The sequence below is a fragment of the Lampris incognitus genome, chromosome 9, assembly GCF_029633865.1.
Source record: "Lampris incognitus isolate fLamInc1 chromosome 9, fLamInc1.hap2, whole genome shotgun sequence".
NCBI lineage: Eukaryota > Metazoa > Chordata > Actinopteri > Lampriformes > Lampridae > Lampris > Lampris incognitus.
In genome coordinates, this window is record NC_079219.1 from 48,184,586 (window position 1) to 48,201,810 (window position 17,225).

Sequence of the window (17,225 nt, forward strand, 5' to 3'; positions counted from 1 at the left end):
GTTGTTCCACGGCCAGGATGGAATCTGCATTGTTCCTCCTGGATCCGAGGTTCGACAGTTGGTCGGAGCCTCCTTTCCAGCACCCTAGAGTAGACTATCCCAGGGAGGCTGAGCAATGTGATGCCCTGATAATTGGAGCACACCCTCCGGTCCCCCTTTTTCAATATGGGAACCACCACCACAGTGTGCCACTCCACAGGTACTGTCCCCGACCTCCACACGACACTGAAGAGGTGTGTCAACCAAGACAGCCCAACAATGTCCAGAGCCTTTAGTATCTCAGGGCGAATCTCATCCACACCTGGGGCCTTGCCACCAAGGAGCTTCTTAACTACCTCAGAGACCTCTGCCAGGGATATTGGTGGGGCTTCCCCTGAGTCTTCAGACTCTACCTCCTCCACTGAGGACGTGTTAGCCGGATTCAAGAGCTCCTCAAAGTGTTCTTTCCACTGCTCAACAACATTCCCAGTCTGGGTCAACCGTTCCCCACCCCAGCTGAACACAGCCTGAGTCAAGCCCTGCTTCCCCTTCCTGAGTCACCGGATGGTTTGCCAGAACTTCCTTGAGGCCAACCGAAAGTCCCCCTCCAGTCCATAGCCTCGCCAAACTCCTCCCGCACCTGAGTTTTTGCTTCCGCGACCGCCAAAGCCTCTGGCCTCCTGGTACCTGTCTACTGCTTCAGGAGACCCCTGGGCTAACCAAGTTCAAAAGGCCTCCTCCTTCAGCCTGACGGCTTCCCTCACCACCAGTGTCCATCAGCGGGTTCTTAGGTTAGGCACTGATGACCTCATGACCACAGTTCCTGCCTGCCGCATCTGCAATAGAGGCTTTGAACATGGCCCACTCAGACTCCATGTCACCAGCTTCCCTCGGGATACACGAGAACTTCTTCCGGAGGTGGGAGTTGAAGACCTCACAGACAGGGGCCTCCGCCAGACGTTCCCAGTTCACCCTCACTACACGTTTGGATTTGCCGGGTCTGTCCAGCAGCCTTCCCCGCCATGTGATCCAACTCACCACCAGGTGGTGATCAGTTGACAGCTCTGCTCCTCTCTTCACCCAAGTGTCCAAAACATACGGCCGCAGATCTGCTGATACAACCACAAAGTCTATCATCAATCTTCAGCCTAAGGTGTTCTGGTAGCAAGTACGCTTATGAACTACCTTATTTTCGAACATGATGTTTGTTATGGCCAATCCATGACTCGCACAGAAGTGGAACACAATGCACTCTTAAAACTGAAATAAATTCCTTGTATAACCAAATACTATGTTTTGTTAGTATTTCAGTGAGACGACTGTTTTCTTAGAACATGTTCAATGAAAAATGTTTTTTTGTTACGTGGCTTCCACCGCTACAACCCAATGTAGAACTGAAATAATTACAACCTGTCCATTACTACTAGTATTTCAGCTGCTCCCGTTAGGGGAGCTAATCACCAAGGCTAATCATTCGTTTCCATCTCTTCCTGTCCTCTGCAGCTTCCTCTGTCACATCAGCCACCTGCATGTCCTCCCTCACCACATCACCACGGCAGGCGGGGAGACAGACAGGGCTGACATACACACACACACACACACACACATTCATACCTAGGGACAATTTAGTATGGTTGATTCACCTGACCCACATGTCTTTGGACTGTGGAAGGAAACCGGAGCCCCCGGAAGAAACCCACGCAGACACGGGGAGAACATGCAAACTCCACACAGGACGACCCCCAAGGTTGGACTACTCCGCGACTCGAACCCAGGACCTTCTTGCTGTGAGGCGACCGCGCTAACCACTGTGCCACCGTGTCGCCCCTCTTGATAAAATGCACTTTATAATTCTAAATATGCTCAGGACACGTGAACTCATCTTTTATTTCAGGAGTTTTGAGGACTTATGACAAACTAGGCAATATTACCATAACGATTACAGTTTTTAATGTCAGTTGCGTCCTGTATTTGAGTCAAGTCGAAAATGTCATCAATCAATTAATGGGCTGTACATTATCCAGGGTTACATAAGCTGAAACGGGTTACTGTCAACTATCACAGATCACAGACGACCCACACGCAGAATCACTGAGCAGAGGCAGGAGTTAGGCAAAAGAGTGACTCTACTGATATTACTGGCAGGGCAAAGTACAGTCCGTTCCAGAGATCGAAAAAGAACAAATCAAGCCGACCGAGCTGGGGTAAGGGCATAAGGCAAAAGGTTCAAACAAGGAAGCAGGCACAGGTCAAAATCGAGAAGAAAAAAAAAGGCAATACATAGAATCAGGCGGGTTACGAAGCAGGCAGGGAGCACAAACTACGACCTGGCAAACTAGGGCCAACTGATACTGGGGTAATGAAACAGACAAGCAACGTGTGGGAGTGCGAACTGATAAGCTGACAGATAATGCAGGGGGTGTGTCAGTGGCTGGAGAAAGTGTACTGGTGGGGACAGCTAGCAGGTGCTGATTGGAGAATGAGTGGAGGGGTGTGTGCAGGAGAAGCAGCAGGAGGGAGGGGGCTAAGAGGAGCAGGAAGCTCCAGCAGAGTCCATGACAGTTACGTAAACTCGTATTTTTAGAACATGGCATTTAAGCCTAAAACTAAAAATTTAAACCTGAGGAATCTTTAATCTGTTAATGAGTAGTGACTACTTATTTCTAGTTATCTCATTTTTTATCTGTGGTGTGGATGAGTGGATGATCACCTTAAATAATGCATTTAAACAAAATTTATGGCAGGTATTTTTAAATTACAAATTTATATTTTTATCACCAGCATTGAACATTTATGTGCAACCCCTCTGAATATTTTCTCTGGAGAAGTTAAGTCCACATGGGAGGGAACTTCTGTGTCTTGATAAACAAACCTGCTTCTAAAATATATTTACATGTTCCGCATCCCAAACGCGCGCGCACGCACACACACGCACACAAAAAACCGCAAACGCATATGGCCTTTCCTACAAAGAGATTATTTTATTATACACTGTTGTCAAATGAGAGGTATGCTTTTGGGGGTCAAAAATCCAGTCAGTCACAGGTGAGCAATGTCCATCAAATATTTTGAGCAAAAGATAAAGACAGGAGAGACAATGGACTTAAAACAAGAAAGACAACATGTAAAAAAGAAGTGATGGTAAAGACTGACTCACATGATCATTAATGCCATCGTGAGAAACTGTTTAACTATGTGCAGTTTGAACATAGTATGCTCAATAGTGATTCCGTACTGATTAGACACCCAATTTGTCTGGGGCAGTGATACTCAGCCATCTACCATGGAGGTTTGTGAGTATGTAGGTTTTCATTACAGCCAAAAACTACATGAGCTGAATCCTCTAAAACACATCTTCAACCAGACAGCGGAGGACTAACAAGTGAAATCAGACGATGGAGTGTTTGGTCGGAATGAAAACACATGACTCTCTATGGTACATTGGTTGAGTATCACAGCTCCATGGGAACATCTTCCCTTTTCCATCGAATGTCAAATATCCATAAGTGTCAGTTAGAAAGCAACAAACCATTAAATGCAGTTTTTGGAAACGGCAATGCAATACTAAAATTGATCGGGTCAGGTGAATATCTAAATTAGGTCGACAGTGTATTCTGACAGAGTCATTGCCTTATGTTTAATTCACAGAGACAACGCCAGACCCTGAGGTCACTGATGGTGTGTGATTAACCCAACACTTTTACAATTTTACAAAAAGCAATATGAAGATAGTGCTTAGCGTCATACTTTTTAAGACTGCAGTGTTAAAAAATGGATTGTGGGTATTTAAATGTATTAAACTCATTACAAAGAGAATTCTTTAACCTAGAATAACCGTCAGTATACATGAATCAAGCAGACTCATGGTGTAAACTATCATCCGACTGACAAGAGTCTTTGAAAAGACTCCAAAATATATGTGACAGAATATTTTAATAGCTCAGTACAGCAGACCTTCTTAGTTTAGAGGAGCACTTTTTTCCTCAAAAGGAATAAGAGAAAAAAATTGAAAAATAACTAAATGTATTACAACTTTGAAGCAAGGACCTGACTGGTTGAATACTATCAGTAAGAAGCATTGGGTGCAAGTGCAACTGAGCAAAACCTCTTTCAGGACGTGTGCTGGAACCTTTAGGGAGCCAACTTCATGACGGTTACAACCATTCTCCAAAATGGACTTGAGGTTACTGACAACAATCTGGGCCACAAAGACGGAGGCTGGGGTTGGTTCAGACATCCTTTCAGGGCCAACGTAAAATTCTTTATAAAAGAATTCCAGACATTTATACAAGTATTAACAAGATAGCAGGGGAGACAAAGGCATTTAGGGCTCCATGATTATCCACGGTGACCTTCCCTTACATCCCTCATTCTTCACTCTCCTCTTCTCAGTTGTTTGCCAGGAGTGTTCACGCCGTCGTCGTCCGCTTCTGTCTCAGGCTGCATCGTGTGCCATGGGCCGACTCATGTCCTTGAGGTCTATGGTGGCCACTAGAGTATCATTCACTTCGGAAAGACTCCTAACTCGAGTCCGATTCACTGGTGTCCGAAGAAGAGGAAGATGAGGAGGAGGAAGAGTCAGAGCTGGAACTGCTGCCACCGCTGAGTTGAGAGGGCTGAGTGTGAGGCTCGATGCTGATGGGCTTCTCCGCTAAGAGAAGAAAAAGGATAGAGGAAGCAACATGGTTAGAATTGTAGGTCGGCGTAATGGGAATCAATCATGTGCCCATGGTGTGTGTGTGTGTGTGTGTGTGTGTGTGTGTGTGTGTGTGTGTGTGTGTGTGTGTGTGTGTGTCGCGCACGCACATTTTCATTACAACCCACTGGTTCACCAACTCCTTTCACTAATTAGTCCTCCCCTGTCTGGTTGACAGTGGGCTGATTAGTGAAAAGCTAATCAGTGAAATGCTAATGGAGTGAAATGCTAATTAATAACAGACCAACAACACACCAACATGAAACATTGGTGGAAAAAAACCTCCTTAAAAAACAATCTAATAAAATACTCCACAGAAAAAATAATGGCCGATAGGAGATTTTTTTTAATTATTATCAAAACAAGGTTTCCAGGGAAGAAAATTTTGTTCTAAAGCTTGTGTGGCATCAGCAGACAGGATGGGATTACTGGGAAAAAGCAAGTATGAGTTCACCTTTGGGTTTGGGAGGTTTCTTGGTGGAGTTGAGCTGACCGCTCACATCCTGCAGCCTCCTCTCCAGCTCCCTCCTTTTCTCCAGAGTCAGCTCCTCTTTGGACTTTCCGCTGCTTGCTCGCTTGGCTGTTAAACACAAGGGAGAGGACAATGAGGATGTTATCAACTTCAGATCACACCATGCCTAAAACGTTTCCTTTGTGAAGACGCATGCAGAGTAAATGATAGTAAATGAAACTTGAATGATTCTCCTGCAGGAAAGGTGAAGAGAAATGTAGTACATGAATGGTAACTTATATGCACGGTATAGAAACAGAGGTAGAACCTGCTGACCTCCAAAAGCAAAATTCTGTTAGTGATGACAGGTTAATGGGGGGACTCGGATGCCAGAAAATGATTAGTCCACCTGATGTTGACTGAACTTTACCAGGCATCTTTGACAGAGAGTGCTCCGAAAATCCCAGACATGCACTTTAACTTTGCCCCTTTTACTCCATCACAGCTCAGTCCTATATTAAACATCTGTATAGGTCGCTCACCCAAACACAGAACTAGCAACATACAAATCTCTTGAAAGTGGCTGTTCTCTTTGGCCATTGTTCCACCAACACAAGCTATTAAACGCATCTGAATTGTTAGTACATCCTACAGACTCGTGTATGTAGAATGTACCTACAACATACACAAAGCAAAGAGTATACACTAAGTATGTGATACTGCCTATTTTGGGGGCATACTATTCAGTATGTAGAATGCAGTGTGCATTGCATACCCTGTGCATTAAACTTGGTGGACTCACACGGTAGCACACAGTAGAAGTGACCTTTCATAACACCAGAAACACTTCATCACTTTCAAATAAGAAGAACATTGTTGCTTTCACTTCATCCATTTTAATTTAGCCTGAGGTTTTTATGCTACAACATTTTTTATCATGAAAAAAAAAAATTACATTTGCCAACACTGGCTGCCGCTATTCTCCCTTTGTCCACTATACTTCGGTAAATTTCCCCCTGGCTGTCATTTTCCACAGCAACAATAAAGACGTAGAATTATGAGACAATTTGGATAATTTAGTAACCATAAGCGCCATACTTAATATTTCAGTATAAGTAGTCTGCATACACGTATCTTTAATATGCTGATTTTGGATACTTACATCATACATAGTAAATTTGCACACTATTACTATGCATAATAAACAGTTCAGGAACGGCTTTTATTAATCTGTCTGCCATACGGCAGCATCCTTGCTCACCATAAGGTTTGCAGGGCTTCTTCCTCAAACAGGTCATGACATAGCGCTCAAGCTCCTTCAGTGTGGACGGTTTGAGTGTCTCGAAGTCAATCTCGATCTCCTCAGGGTTAGTGTCCCTCAGCGACGGCTCTCTCGACTGGATGATGTGGACCACACGGCCCAGCTTCTCTCCGGGCAGCTTGTTGATGTCCAGGCTCAGCTGGCGCTTCTCGTCGTACGACATGGGCGCGATCTCTTCCTCTTCCTCGGAGTCGTAGTGGGGCAGAATGGAGGCAGCCGGTGGAGCAAAGATCGCTTTCTTTGCAGTCCTTTGGAAGCAGAGGTATCGTCAGGATGGGAGAGAAGATTAGAGGACTTAGTCTATACACATTTGGCTTCATAGAAAACATCATGTCAATAAGCAATATTGCTGTTATATGTTCTCAAGATACCAAGTACTTCAAGTATGAATTAACTTTGGTTCATGAGGAGTACGTGCTTCACAAGGCAAACTTGGAAGTAAAAACTGATAAGTTCACAACACATAAAAAAATAAGTTTACAGTTTGAGATGAGTAGGTCTTGTTGGCAATACACAATACCCAGCTAGCAGAGCTTCCTAGAGCTCTGAAAAAGAGGGAGCAAATTTTCAAATTGACAATACTTCTCCAAAAAGCAAATATTTGTTTACTTGTCACTAATTTTCTCAGAAGCAAATGTGAAATTATAGCCATGGGCTTTGATTTGCTCTGTTACTGCTTTTAACACTAGAATGACCAGGATTTCACTCCTACCTAAAATGACCATGAATAGCAAAATTGAAAAGGTGAAAATATTACCTGAAAAACAAAACGGAAAACACATATTGCTAATCTAACAAACGTAACAAGGCCTATAAAATGTGAAATGTAAAGAAAGGAACTGAAAATAAATATTGCAACAGTCCCAAAAAACGATCAGAACGTAAAAAAAAAAACTACTACAACGACTGGGTTGTCAAAATGACCGCCCACGGTTTGTCAAGATCATGGTTGTCAAGAAAAATACCCAATTGCGATATTAATGCATTGCATATTTTAGTATGTCTGTTAAGAAACAACTGACACCAAAATTAAAATGTTAACAACTTTAATACTATTTTTCAAACAATTTAAAATGGCCGCTGTCCAACGCCTGTAAATACTGCAACGCCTCGGTGGTAGTCATTGTGCGTCTGAAATGGCGTCTGTAAACAGACATGTTGGCAATAATCAAAAATCAAGTTCAGACTATTTCTCTGCACTGGAGAACGCTAGTGTGTTTCTACGACGGAGCAATGAATTTCGCGAAGGAAATGAAGCGACCAACACCCATCATAAATAGTGATATGACACGCACGATCACGTGCAAATTACATGATCATTTTGATGGCTCATGGTCGTTTTAGGAGGATCTTATATAACTTTTTTTGGGTGCAATTGATCTAAAACTCATTTTAATGCAAACATATGCAATTTTAGGAGCAGTCACGCAGCGGCACATCTGTATCTTTTTTTCCCCGCAAAGTTATTAAACTTTGAAAATACAAAACCATCAAAATGACGGCCTTGGTCATTCTAGTATTAAAAGGACTATATCGGTGTTTTGCATGTTTTAGGCCAACAACAATGGCATATTACTTGTCCCGATCATTTTCCAAAGCATATCAGTGCTTCCAGGTTTCCAACCACTTCAGTAACCTACAGTATGAAAATCAACTTGGAGAGACTTGCTAATCCATCACAGTGATCATTGAGTTGCCTTCACTTTTTCAAAGTTATGTTCTTATTGTGGGATAATGCAGCTGAAAGCTGAGGATGTCACAAATGAACCCACACTTGCATCATATGTGTGCTGTTGTGACTGTTGTGTAGATTTGAGTGAAAGAGTAAGTCTGAATGAATGTATCATTAAGATTGTATTTTAAAGCATAAAATAGCAGAGGCCATTTAAACAAAGGTGGGCATAAAAAGATTACATTGGTGTCACTTTTGCAATGTTTGGTTGTCTTAATTGTTATCAACAGTCATGCTATCATGTTGTTTTACTTGTAATGTATGGCAAGGTGGCCTGGGTAGGTGTAAACTCCTGGTCTAAATTGCTGTCCCTGTCCGGCCCAGTCTGTGAATGTGAAAACCGGCTTCCTGCTTTAACACTAGTAACAGTAGTATAAAATAGCACTGTTATTCACGTTTTCTTATGCAATGTAGCCCATCAGAAAACCAAGAAGTAATTTTTCCCTGGAACAGATAGTCCGCAAGTTATGTCACCAATAGACACAATTTTGTTTCTTTGTGTTTCAGAGACACACAGGAGACTGCTTAGTATAATGGCTGCTAATGGACAGTTATTCCTACAACATATCACTAGAGATAATGTTGAAAATTGTGACCGATTCCCTTTAAGCAATCACTCACTTGCTAGTCTTGTTACTCTTCTTCCCCGGACCCCTCTTGCTTTGGGGGCCACCACCTCTGGCAGACTTGCTCTTCAGCAACTTGCCCGACATCTTCCATTCCTCCAGTTCGGCTCGTCCTTTGACCCCTCGGCTACGCTTTTCCAGCTTCTTCTTCTTTTTCTTCTCCTTCTTGTCCTTCTTCTCTTTCTTCTTCTTTGGCTTGACAATGGGACCCTGGGAGAGGGCAGCTAGCTGTTCGTGCACGGCTCGCAGCTACGAGGATGGAAAACAAGAGACGTGCAGACATATTGTTTTCTGGACATAGAAGGGAGGTAGTGAGAGAGGACGAGGAAGTGAGGAAACGGGTGTGCAAGTGACTCCACCATCGGCCTTACCTGTGTGCACACCTGGTCTTGTAACTCAGCCAGACGGTGTGCTCGCTCCTCCTCGCTGTCTGAACTGGGGCTGCTCTCACTCTCTTCACTCTCGCTGCTGGATTCACTCTCTGAGGAGGAGGAAGACGAGGAGGACGAGGAGGACGAAGAGGAGGAAGAGGACGAAGGATGGCCACGCATAGACATCACTGGGTGCTCCATGTGGGGCTCATCCGGCATCTTAGCGAAACGGAACTCAAACACATCCTTTAAGATAGAATGGGGGGGGGGGAGATTCTCTTAACCACAGCATGCTTCAGGAACAGATTGAGGCTATGTCAGGCGAGATATGACCAAAACATAAAAAAATAAACCAATTCCTGGGCCAACCTGCAGCTTGCGGGCCATGGACACAACATCATGGTCAGGTGGGTTGTACTTGTAGCAGTTGGAGAACATCAGTCTAATGTCAGCAGCAAACTGCTGGGCTTCCCGGTACTCACGAAAGTCCATCTTCCTCTGAGGAAAGTAGTGAGGAGCAACCATGAGGCCTTTTGTAACAACAAAAGGGACTGAATAGCTGCATTTTCCAGAATAGTTTTGACATTTAATGTATTTTTCTTCTTTAATAAAATAATCTTTGAAGATGCTACGGTTTTAGAATTTTGTTATTTTTACATCGCCCTGTGGACAATAGCAGTAGTGTTGCGTGGAAGAACAACTTCATTGTCTCAAAGATCTCCCATTTCCCCTCTGGGTCCATTTGTTTTGAAGAGCAAAGTGAGAGATGTAGTGGTGTCTTGGAAATACAGCTGTTTGTGAGCTATACAGCCATGAGGCAATGTATCTATAATTCAGGCCATGTATCCTGTCTGTGTATTGTAAATCATTTAGTGAAAATTTAGCAGGGAATCTGACCCAGAGACGAGCACTTGGAACAATGATATTGAAACATCTAATCTTTCCACTGACCGACTCGTTTGATTATGTTGGTCATACAGAGGCATCAAAATTAATTTGAGACAGATAATCAGTGGAAAAACTCCTTGCAGCATCTTAAAAGTCATGAAAAAATAAAAATTCTCTAATGGAAGACAATTTTCATCCAATCTTTCACACTTTTTTGTCTTCAAGCAGGATATCAACTTTAACAGACTTCTTATCTGAGCTAAATAAAGATGACAGAAAAATATAATGCAAACTATTTAGAAAATTGCTTCCCAAAAGTAATTTCAACACTCAGTAGTGTACCAGCAAGTACCTTGACGGTGCTAAGGTCCATGGGGTACTTGATGATATCGTGATAGTCTTGAAGGCCCAGTGCCGTTGCATCCACAGGCTTATAGAAAGGCCAGGCGTATGCTGCATGTTTCTTTGACAACATTTCTTTAAGCAGTCCACTACAATACTTCAGTTGTGGGCTCAGTTTGCCTTTGTGTGATGGTTGGAGCTGGACAGAATCCGGTAAGTCCTTCTTTGGGGGTTTAATGGGTCGTCCGCTGCCTACTCTGCGTCCGGCGCCAGACATCATGGGCTGAAGCAGCACCGGCCCCGCAGGGCCCCTGACCAGGCCCATACCTGGGGGAGTTTCCATACTCATGGCCCCCAGCGAGGAAAGGGTGAGTGGCGAGGAATCGTGGACTTGGCCCCCGTGGCCTCCCTTCCCCAAGCCCACCATGCGGGCCCCCCCGGACATGCCTACTGGCAGGCCCATGGTGGAGGGTGTGGTGGTGTCTGCCTTTCTCTTCACTCCTTTCTTCTACAGAAAAAATTAAGACATTTATTGTAGTTTTAATACAGATTCAACAGACTATTGACACAACCAATGAGAGTCAAAGAAGGTTGAATCAGTTCATCTGGATACGTTTATTAACAGATACGTTTCATCACTCAACAAAGTGACATCCTCAGTCTAAAAAAAACAAAAAAACAAAAAAAAACCCAGAATCTTCCACCAGTCTTAGTATATGGCTGGACCGTGTATGGTCAATGTTCGAAATTGTGGCCAATGTTTTACAAGGATAGTCAGTGGTAGTGTCTATAATGTGAATTGCTGGATATTAAATGTTCAACTGCAATTTTCTGTGGTGGTCCCAGTAATATTTGTTGTTAAAGTGTACTGAAGTAGCTTAACCATGTCATGTGACATGCTATGTTTGAGTAAAAAAAAAAGTATAAATGCAGTTGCAATAACAATACTTTCCACTAATATCTTGGGATGTTTGATTTGAAAGAGAACTTAATTTGATTGTAATTATTCTAATCATCTGTTAACTCCCCCTCCAATTCCATCTGTTTCTATCTGTGGCTGTTTAGTTTTTCTAAGATTCACTCTATTGAATGTTTTGTCAGAGTGATTGTTACTTGGGATGCTTTAACTGTGCCCTCTCCCTCATGCCTCTTGGTGCATGGAGAGCTGTTGTCTCTCCTACTCTGCCCTATGCTGGACTGTTAAGGCACTCACAAATGCTCAGTGGTAAAACCACTCTGTGCTGGCATTGTTTTCCTACCCTTGGCGTGGAGCACTGCCCAAAATTGCTACCAAGCACTGCGCTCAAAAGTCCAAATTGCTTCAACTTTGACCTTGGTTGCCGTGAACTTTTCAAAACGCGAAAGAAAAAGTTCCCAGAACTCAATAACACAACATTAAAAACATACCACGATCTCTGCAGTTTGCGAACTTAGCTAAATCCAATGCTTAAGTTATCCTAGCTTTGATGGCACATACCTGCACTGCACTTTGCCTCTTCACCAAGTGTCTGCACTTTGCTCTGTGCCCTACCTCACGGTGAGCTAAGAACAAATTTCTTATTATCTGAAGGCGCCCTTACAGTGCGTAACCAGATGTGGAAAGAGCAGCAAAATATTCCATTGGTAGCATTTCAGTAGTATCCACTAGCAGCAATATCAGGAATCAGGAACACTGCCATTTCACTTCATCAGAATCAGAAATACTTTATTCATCCCCGAGGGGAAATTGGTTCTATTACAGACAGATTGCGAAATATCATTTCCCCCAGCCCACAACAGTGCATCACAAAAACACATATCAACAAACTACAAGAACATATATAGCCATACTAAGATCACATATATCCAAACTAAACACACATATTCAAACTGAGCGACAAAAAAAAAAAAAAAAAAATCACTGTCCAAGAGAATGAATGCCAGCCAGGATGACTGTCGGAACTGCCGATCTGCATGGGCTAGCAGTTAGTTTAGCATGCCCCGCTTCCACGTCCTGTCAGACCTCCCTCAGTGTTTACTCTTCAAGCACAGCTCCAGTCAGGGCCATGGTCCTTGAGCCCACCAGACGCAGCAGACCAAGCTCCCCCAGCCAATTCAACACCAGCTCTCCCAGCCAGACACCCTCGACACACCTCCCCGCACTCCACACGACGACACCAAAACACAGTCAACGCTAGGCGAGGCTGCCGCCAAACCACCCTCGGTGTTATCGGAACTGCTGCTCTGCATGGGCTAGCAGTTAGCTTAGCCTGCCCTGCTTCCGCGTCCTGTCAAACTACCCTTGGTGTTTCCTCTTTGGGTGCAGCTCCAGGCAGGGCCGTGGTCCCTGGGCCCACAAGGGGCAGCAGACCAAGCTCTCCCAGCCGATCCAGTGCCAGCTCTCCCAACCAACAAACGAAGACACAAACTTAGAAGCAGACACTGCATGGATGGTACTGGGTGAGGCCGCCGCCAACTTAAGTTCGCACCGCCACCTTCCCACACCTGTACTGGGTGAGGCCGCTGCAAACAAGAGTTTGCGCTGCCATGGCTACCAATATATTCCGTTCGTTAGCGTGCGATAAATATGGAATAAACTGGAACCATTGCGCGAAAGAGCAATGGCCAACAGGGAAACTCCCACTTCCGTGTTTATCAGTGAAGTCACTGGTCAGCTAGTGACTTCACTGATAAATTGTTTAACTTCAGTGACATTGCTGGTCACCTGATCTAGCAGCCTTATTGTGTAACTTGTTGTCTCAGTCACTCTAAACTAGAGCTGCGTTTCAATAGTGGTTAACTGTGCGTTTTAGCCGAATGTGAAGTGAGATCTTGCTTCGCTTTCCTTGCCCAGGTTTGATTTGTGATTTCTTTATTTCCAAAATTACCTGTAAACACATGAAAAAACTGCTGTTTTGCAAGATATTATAAACTCGTTGCAATAATAGTTATGATAATCATGATACAGATCACAAAAAGAAATTTCTAAATCAGAAATTGATGCAGTTAATTACCAAGTGCCGACGTATTGCAGTTATCCTCAGAAGACGCCTTCGTCTCATTGAGATGACTCTACGGGTATTTCTAATTATTTGTAAAAAGTAGTATAGTACACCTAAGCCTACAACTGGTGGTCAATCCATGATAGTTTGGGCTGAAAGTGCACAAGGGCAGGTGCATTCCATTTATCCTCCACTCCTCCCTCGCCTCCAATGTGATGTATGCGGTTACGTATATATGTTGTTACTAAGGTCTGAGGGGAAGTTAACGAGGGAAATTAATCATGATCACTCCGTCACGGACACTTGCGGTTGTAGGGCTGGCTCCGCCAGCCAAAAACAGACTTAACTGTAAAATTGTACCAGCTTTATGGGTATTACATCATCTGTAGTCCTCATCCTTTCTTAGCTTTCCTGCTGGTTATGTGACCAATAAAATGAACATTTGAAATATATCTTGCATTTGTATCCCAGCTCTGCTTTCCTCCAGCAGAAGTGGTGCCACTTGAGACTAAAACTCAAGAGTAACCCCCGCAGAGGCTCACAATGCGGGAACAGTTCTGAGCTGTAAAACTCAGAACCATCACTGGTACAGCAGTCATATAGGTTCATTAATACGTTGTCCTCCGCCGGTTAGTGTTCCACACAGTTAGGCTCAGGACAAAGTTTCCATTATCCAGTAATGCTGGTTTTTTACCGGGAAAATCTGTTTAAGTCCAACATATGTAAATCTTTCCAGTTATAATGTCTGGTGAAAATAATTTCCTTTAAGCACAATTTAAATTGTACCAAAATGGGCTAAAATCAAAGTTCCATATATCCTCCTATTTAAAAAAGGAATCTCCATTATACTGGCCAAGGTAGCCTGCTTGATCCTGTCTCCCGTGTACCAGCTGAGAGGGTTCTCTGCAGAATCGAATCACAACAGGGCAGCGAAATCGCCTTGGGGAGGACAAGTTCACAAGGCTTATGAGCATTACAAGTTGTGGAGAGACGCCTGGCACCTTTGATTTTATGTCGGCAGCTGCGAAAAAGCATAAGAAGTAAAATTATACAAGCAAGCAAGATTTTTTTTTTCATGTCTTTAAAGGGTTACTGTTCCATTTTATTTTATCAGACTGAGAAAAGGCCTATAGCGAACGGAAATTATTTGATTTCAAGTCGGCAGCAGTACACCATAGTTAAAATATTATGAGCCAGAAAGGTTTTTTTTTTTTGTTAAATCATTTTTATTCCGTTTTATTTTATCTGAGAATATGTAGGCCTAAAGCTGAAGGAAATTCTTTGCGTTTTACGTGTTGCAACGATGAACGGAGGCTATCGTAATATGTATTTACTTATTTTTAAAATAGCGTTAGGCACGCGAGTCTATTGGTGGGACTTATTTTATCTGGAATAAAGTAGCCTAAAAAAACATTATAAAACTACATACCTTTATGATGTCACTCTTTATATAGCCTGCCTATCGATTGCTTTTAAGCTCAATAAACATAGTATTTGACTGCAATTTCTCCCATTTGTCCGGGACATTAAAATCTTCCAGGACACGTGGACTGGCACCAATTTTTTTCTAAAAGAAACCCTGGCCAAGGAAACTTGGTGCTCAGATTTCAAAAAGGAAAAAAGGTACACAAGCAAACATGAGACTTAAAAGTATCGCTTAATTACACAAGTATGGACTCAAAACCTCTTTAAGTAATAAGTAGTCATTCAAACATTTGAAGAGAAAAAACAAGTGTCCCGTGGGGGTGTCCCGAGAGAGAGAGAGCGAGAGAGAGAGAGAGACCTTGGTGGTATATACCTTGGTTGTTGGTTGCATTGGAGGAAGGCCCAAAAGGTTGGCGGGGGGAAGACTTTTGGTGAGAACCGTCTGGGGAGAATTTGCCAGCATGGAGTCTCCCGTGTCAGAGGAAGAAGGAGAGTACACTGACTGGGACACGGCCGGGACCTGGGGGGCTCTTGATGCTGAGACATAATAATGATCAATAGACGTCAAAAGACATTGTGTCATAATCCCCATTCGCACAACCCGTAAACCTTCCCTCAGTTTTATGTGTCAGGCACATATATGAATGTAAAGTCAGAGTTGACATTCCAGAAAAGCTATTTCAGTAATTTGTAGACCCCTGACACATTAACATTTATGGTGACACTGAAAAAAAGCTGTCAGACTGCCATTTAATAGGCATGAGTAAACCAATCACATGGAATGTATCTGAACATTGCTCAAGTAAGAGCATATTTAAAAATGCCTGGAAAATAGACAAAGCTAGAAATAAGAGCACTAATTTCAATCCACTCAGAAGATGAAATCAATAGGACAGCTGTGTGGGACAGCTGTGTAGCACAGCTATATGAGAAACTGAGAATGCTAAAATGAATGAATAAATACAAATAAGAGTTAAAGCAAGCAAGCACGTTTATTTATATAGCACATTTCATACAACGGGCAATTCAAGATTTAAGACTTAGTTTATTGTCATTTTCATTATGTAGCTGTGCACATAAATAAAAACGAAATGGCGTTTCTCCCAGCCCACAGCAGTGCAACAGAGAAGATAAAAAAAAAATACACACCCAAACAAATTCCCTAAAAACAATACCACTAAAAGCATAAAAACAGAGAGAACAAAACAAAAAAAAGCACAAACAATTAACAACAAAGTCCATTCAAGGGCAACATAGTCCATGAAAGTTCCATTTCCATTTAAATGTTGACAGCTGGTGTCTGTCAACGAGTCACCAGCACTGAATTGGGGGGGGGGGGGGGGGCGACGACACAGTTCAGTGAGCTTTACACAAATAAAAACAGAAAAGGAACAACCATATAAAATATAATTAAAAGAGAGAAAAAAATCAAATAGGAACAATCATATATAAACTATAAATAAAAGAGTACAAAGTACATAACATGTACTTTGAAATGGTAAAGACGCAGACATCCTATTAAAGCAAGGGAGAAGACAGCGGACTCCATCATGTCACGTGAGAACAAACGCTATCTGTAAATCTTAGTTCGGGATGCACAGATACCAGTATTGGGTAATGGTCTGATATTGTCCTCGTGTTCTCATACTCGTAAAACCACTCCGATACAACCGCACAAGTTATCCAACTAGACAATTACTCCTGAAACTGTGAAAAGAGAGCAGTGCCTTTTTTCACCATTCGTACGGGAAGAAGAGATTGGAGCCAGATAGATGAAGCAGAGCGATGGTCGAGAAGCAGATGAACACGTCGATGTGTCATTTGTCCAAACGGAGCGAGTAATGACAAAGTTACAAGTGTGTGTAACTTGGATGAGTTAGGCACTGTTTCACAAACAGCTATTCGGTGATTGAACCATTCTTGACGGAGTTCCCCAATTTGTTCGTTGGCTTCACAGCCCTGATCACCTACTTTAGTGCTAAAGAGGCCCACGATGCCATCAGCAAGATCCCTCTCAATCACATCGTGTTGGAGACAGATGTCCCATGTTTTCTACCAAGACAAGTAAAGTGCAAATACATCCAAGGTCATGTGCGATCAGACTCCAACATTAGTATACTCAAGAACATAATTTGGATTCTGACTTTCGCCTTACATACCCTCTCACACATTTACCTGTGGAAATTTTACTAAATATATATATCAAAGTATCATCTTTGATTCAGAGTGGAAAATTGGGGGGGGGGGTGTTTCATTTCTGTTTACTCCAGTAGTAACTAACAACTATGAGTCCTAAAGTCACTACATTTGATTGTAGACCACTAATTTTCAGGGACATGTGTGGCAAGAAAAAGCAACAAAATGTTCTACCAAAGTGAAGTATTGAGCCTGAAGGGACAGTGTGTGAAATTTA

The 17,225-nt window shown here is 42.9% G+C and overlaps 1 protein-coding gene across 1 annotated transcript in view; it reads right to left on the reverse strand.

The window, feature by feature from the left end:
* Positions 1–2,941: 2,941 nt before the first annotated feature.
* The window catches only part of brd2b (bromodomain containing 2b), a 34,864-nt gene continuing 20,580 nt past the window's right edge, over positions 2,942–17,225 (reverse strand). The window contains exons 4-11 of the mRNA XM_056285802.1: positions 15,186–15,349; positions 10,417–10,914; positions 9,546–9,674; positions 9,177–9,422; positions 8,801–9,054; positions 6,388–6,695; positions 5,130–5,255; positions 2,942–4,630 (exon numbers count right to left, since the gene is read on the reverse strand). Of these exons, the coding sequence (XP_056141777.1) occupies positions 4,500–4,630; positions 5,130–5,255; positions 6,388–6,695; positions 8,801–9,054; positions 9,177–9,422; positions 9,546–9,674; positions 10,417–10,914; positions 15,186–15,349 (1,856 nt within the window). The 3' untranslated portion in view covers positions 2,942–4,499. The remainder of the gene's footprint in view (positions 4,631–5,129; positions 5,256–6,387; positions 6,696–8,800; positions 9,055–9,176; positions 9,423–9,545; positions 9,675–10,416; positions 10,915–15,185; positions 15,350–17,225) is intronic.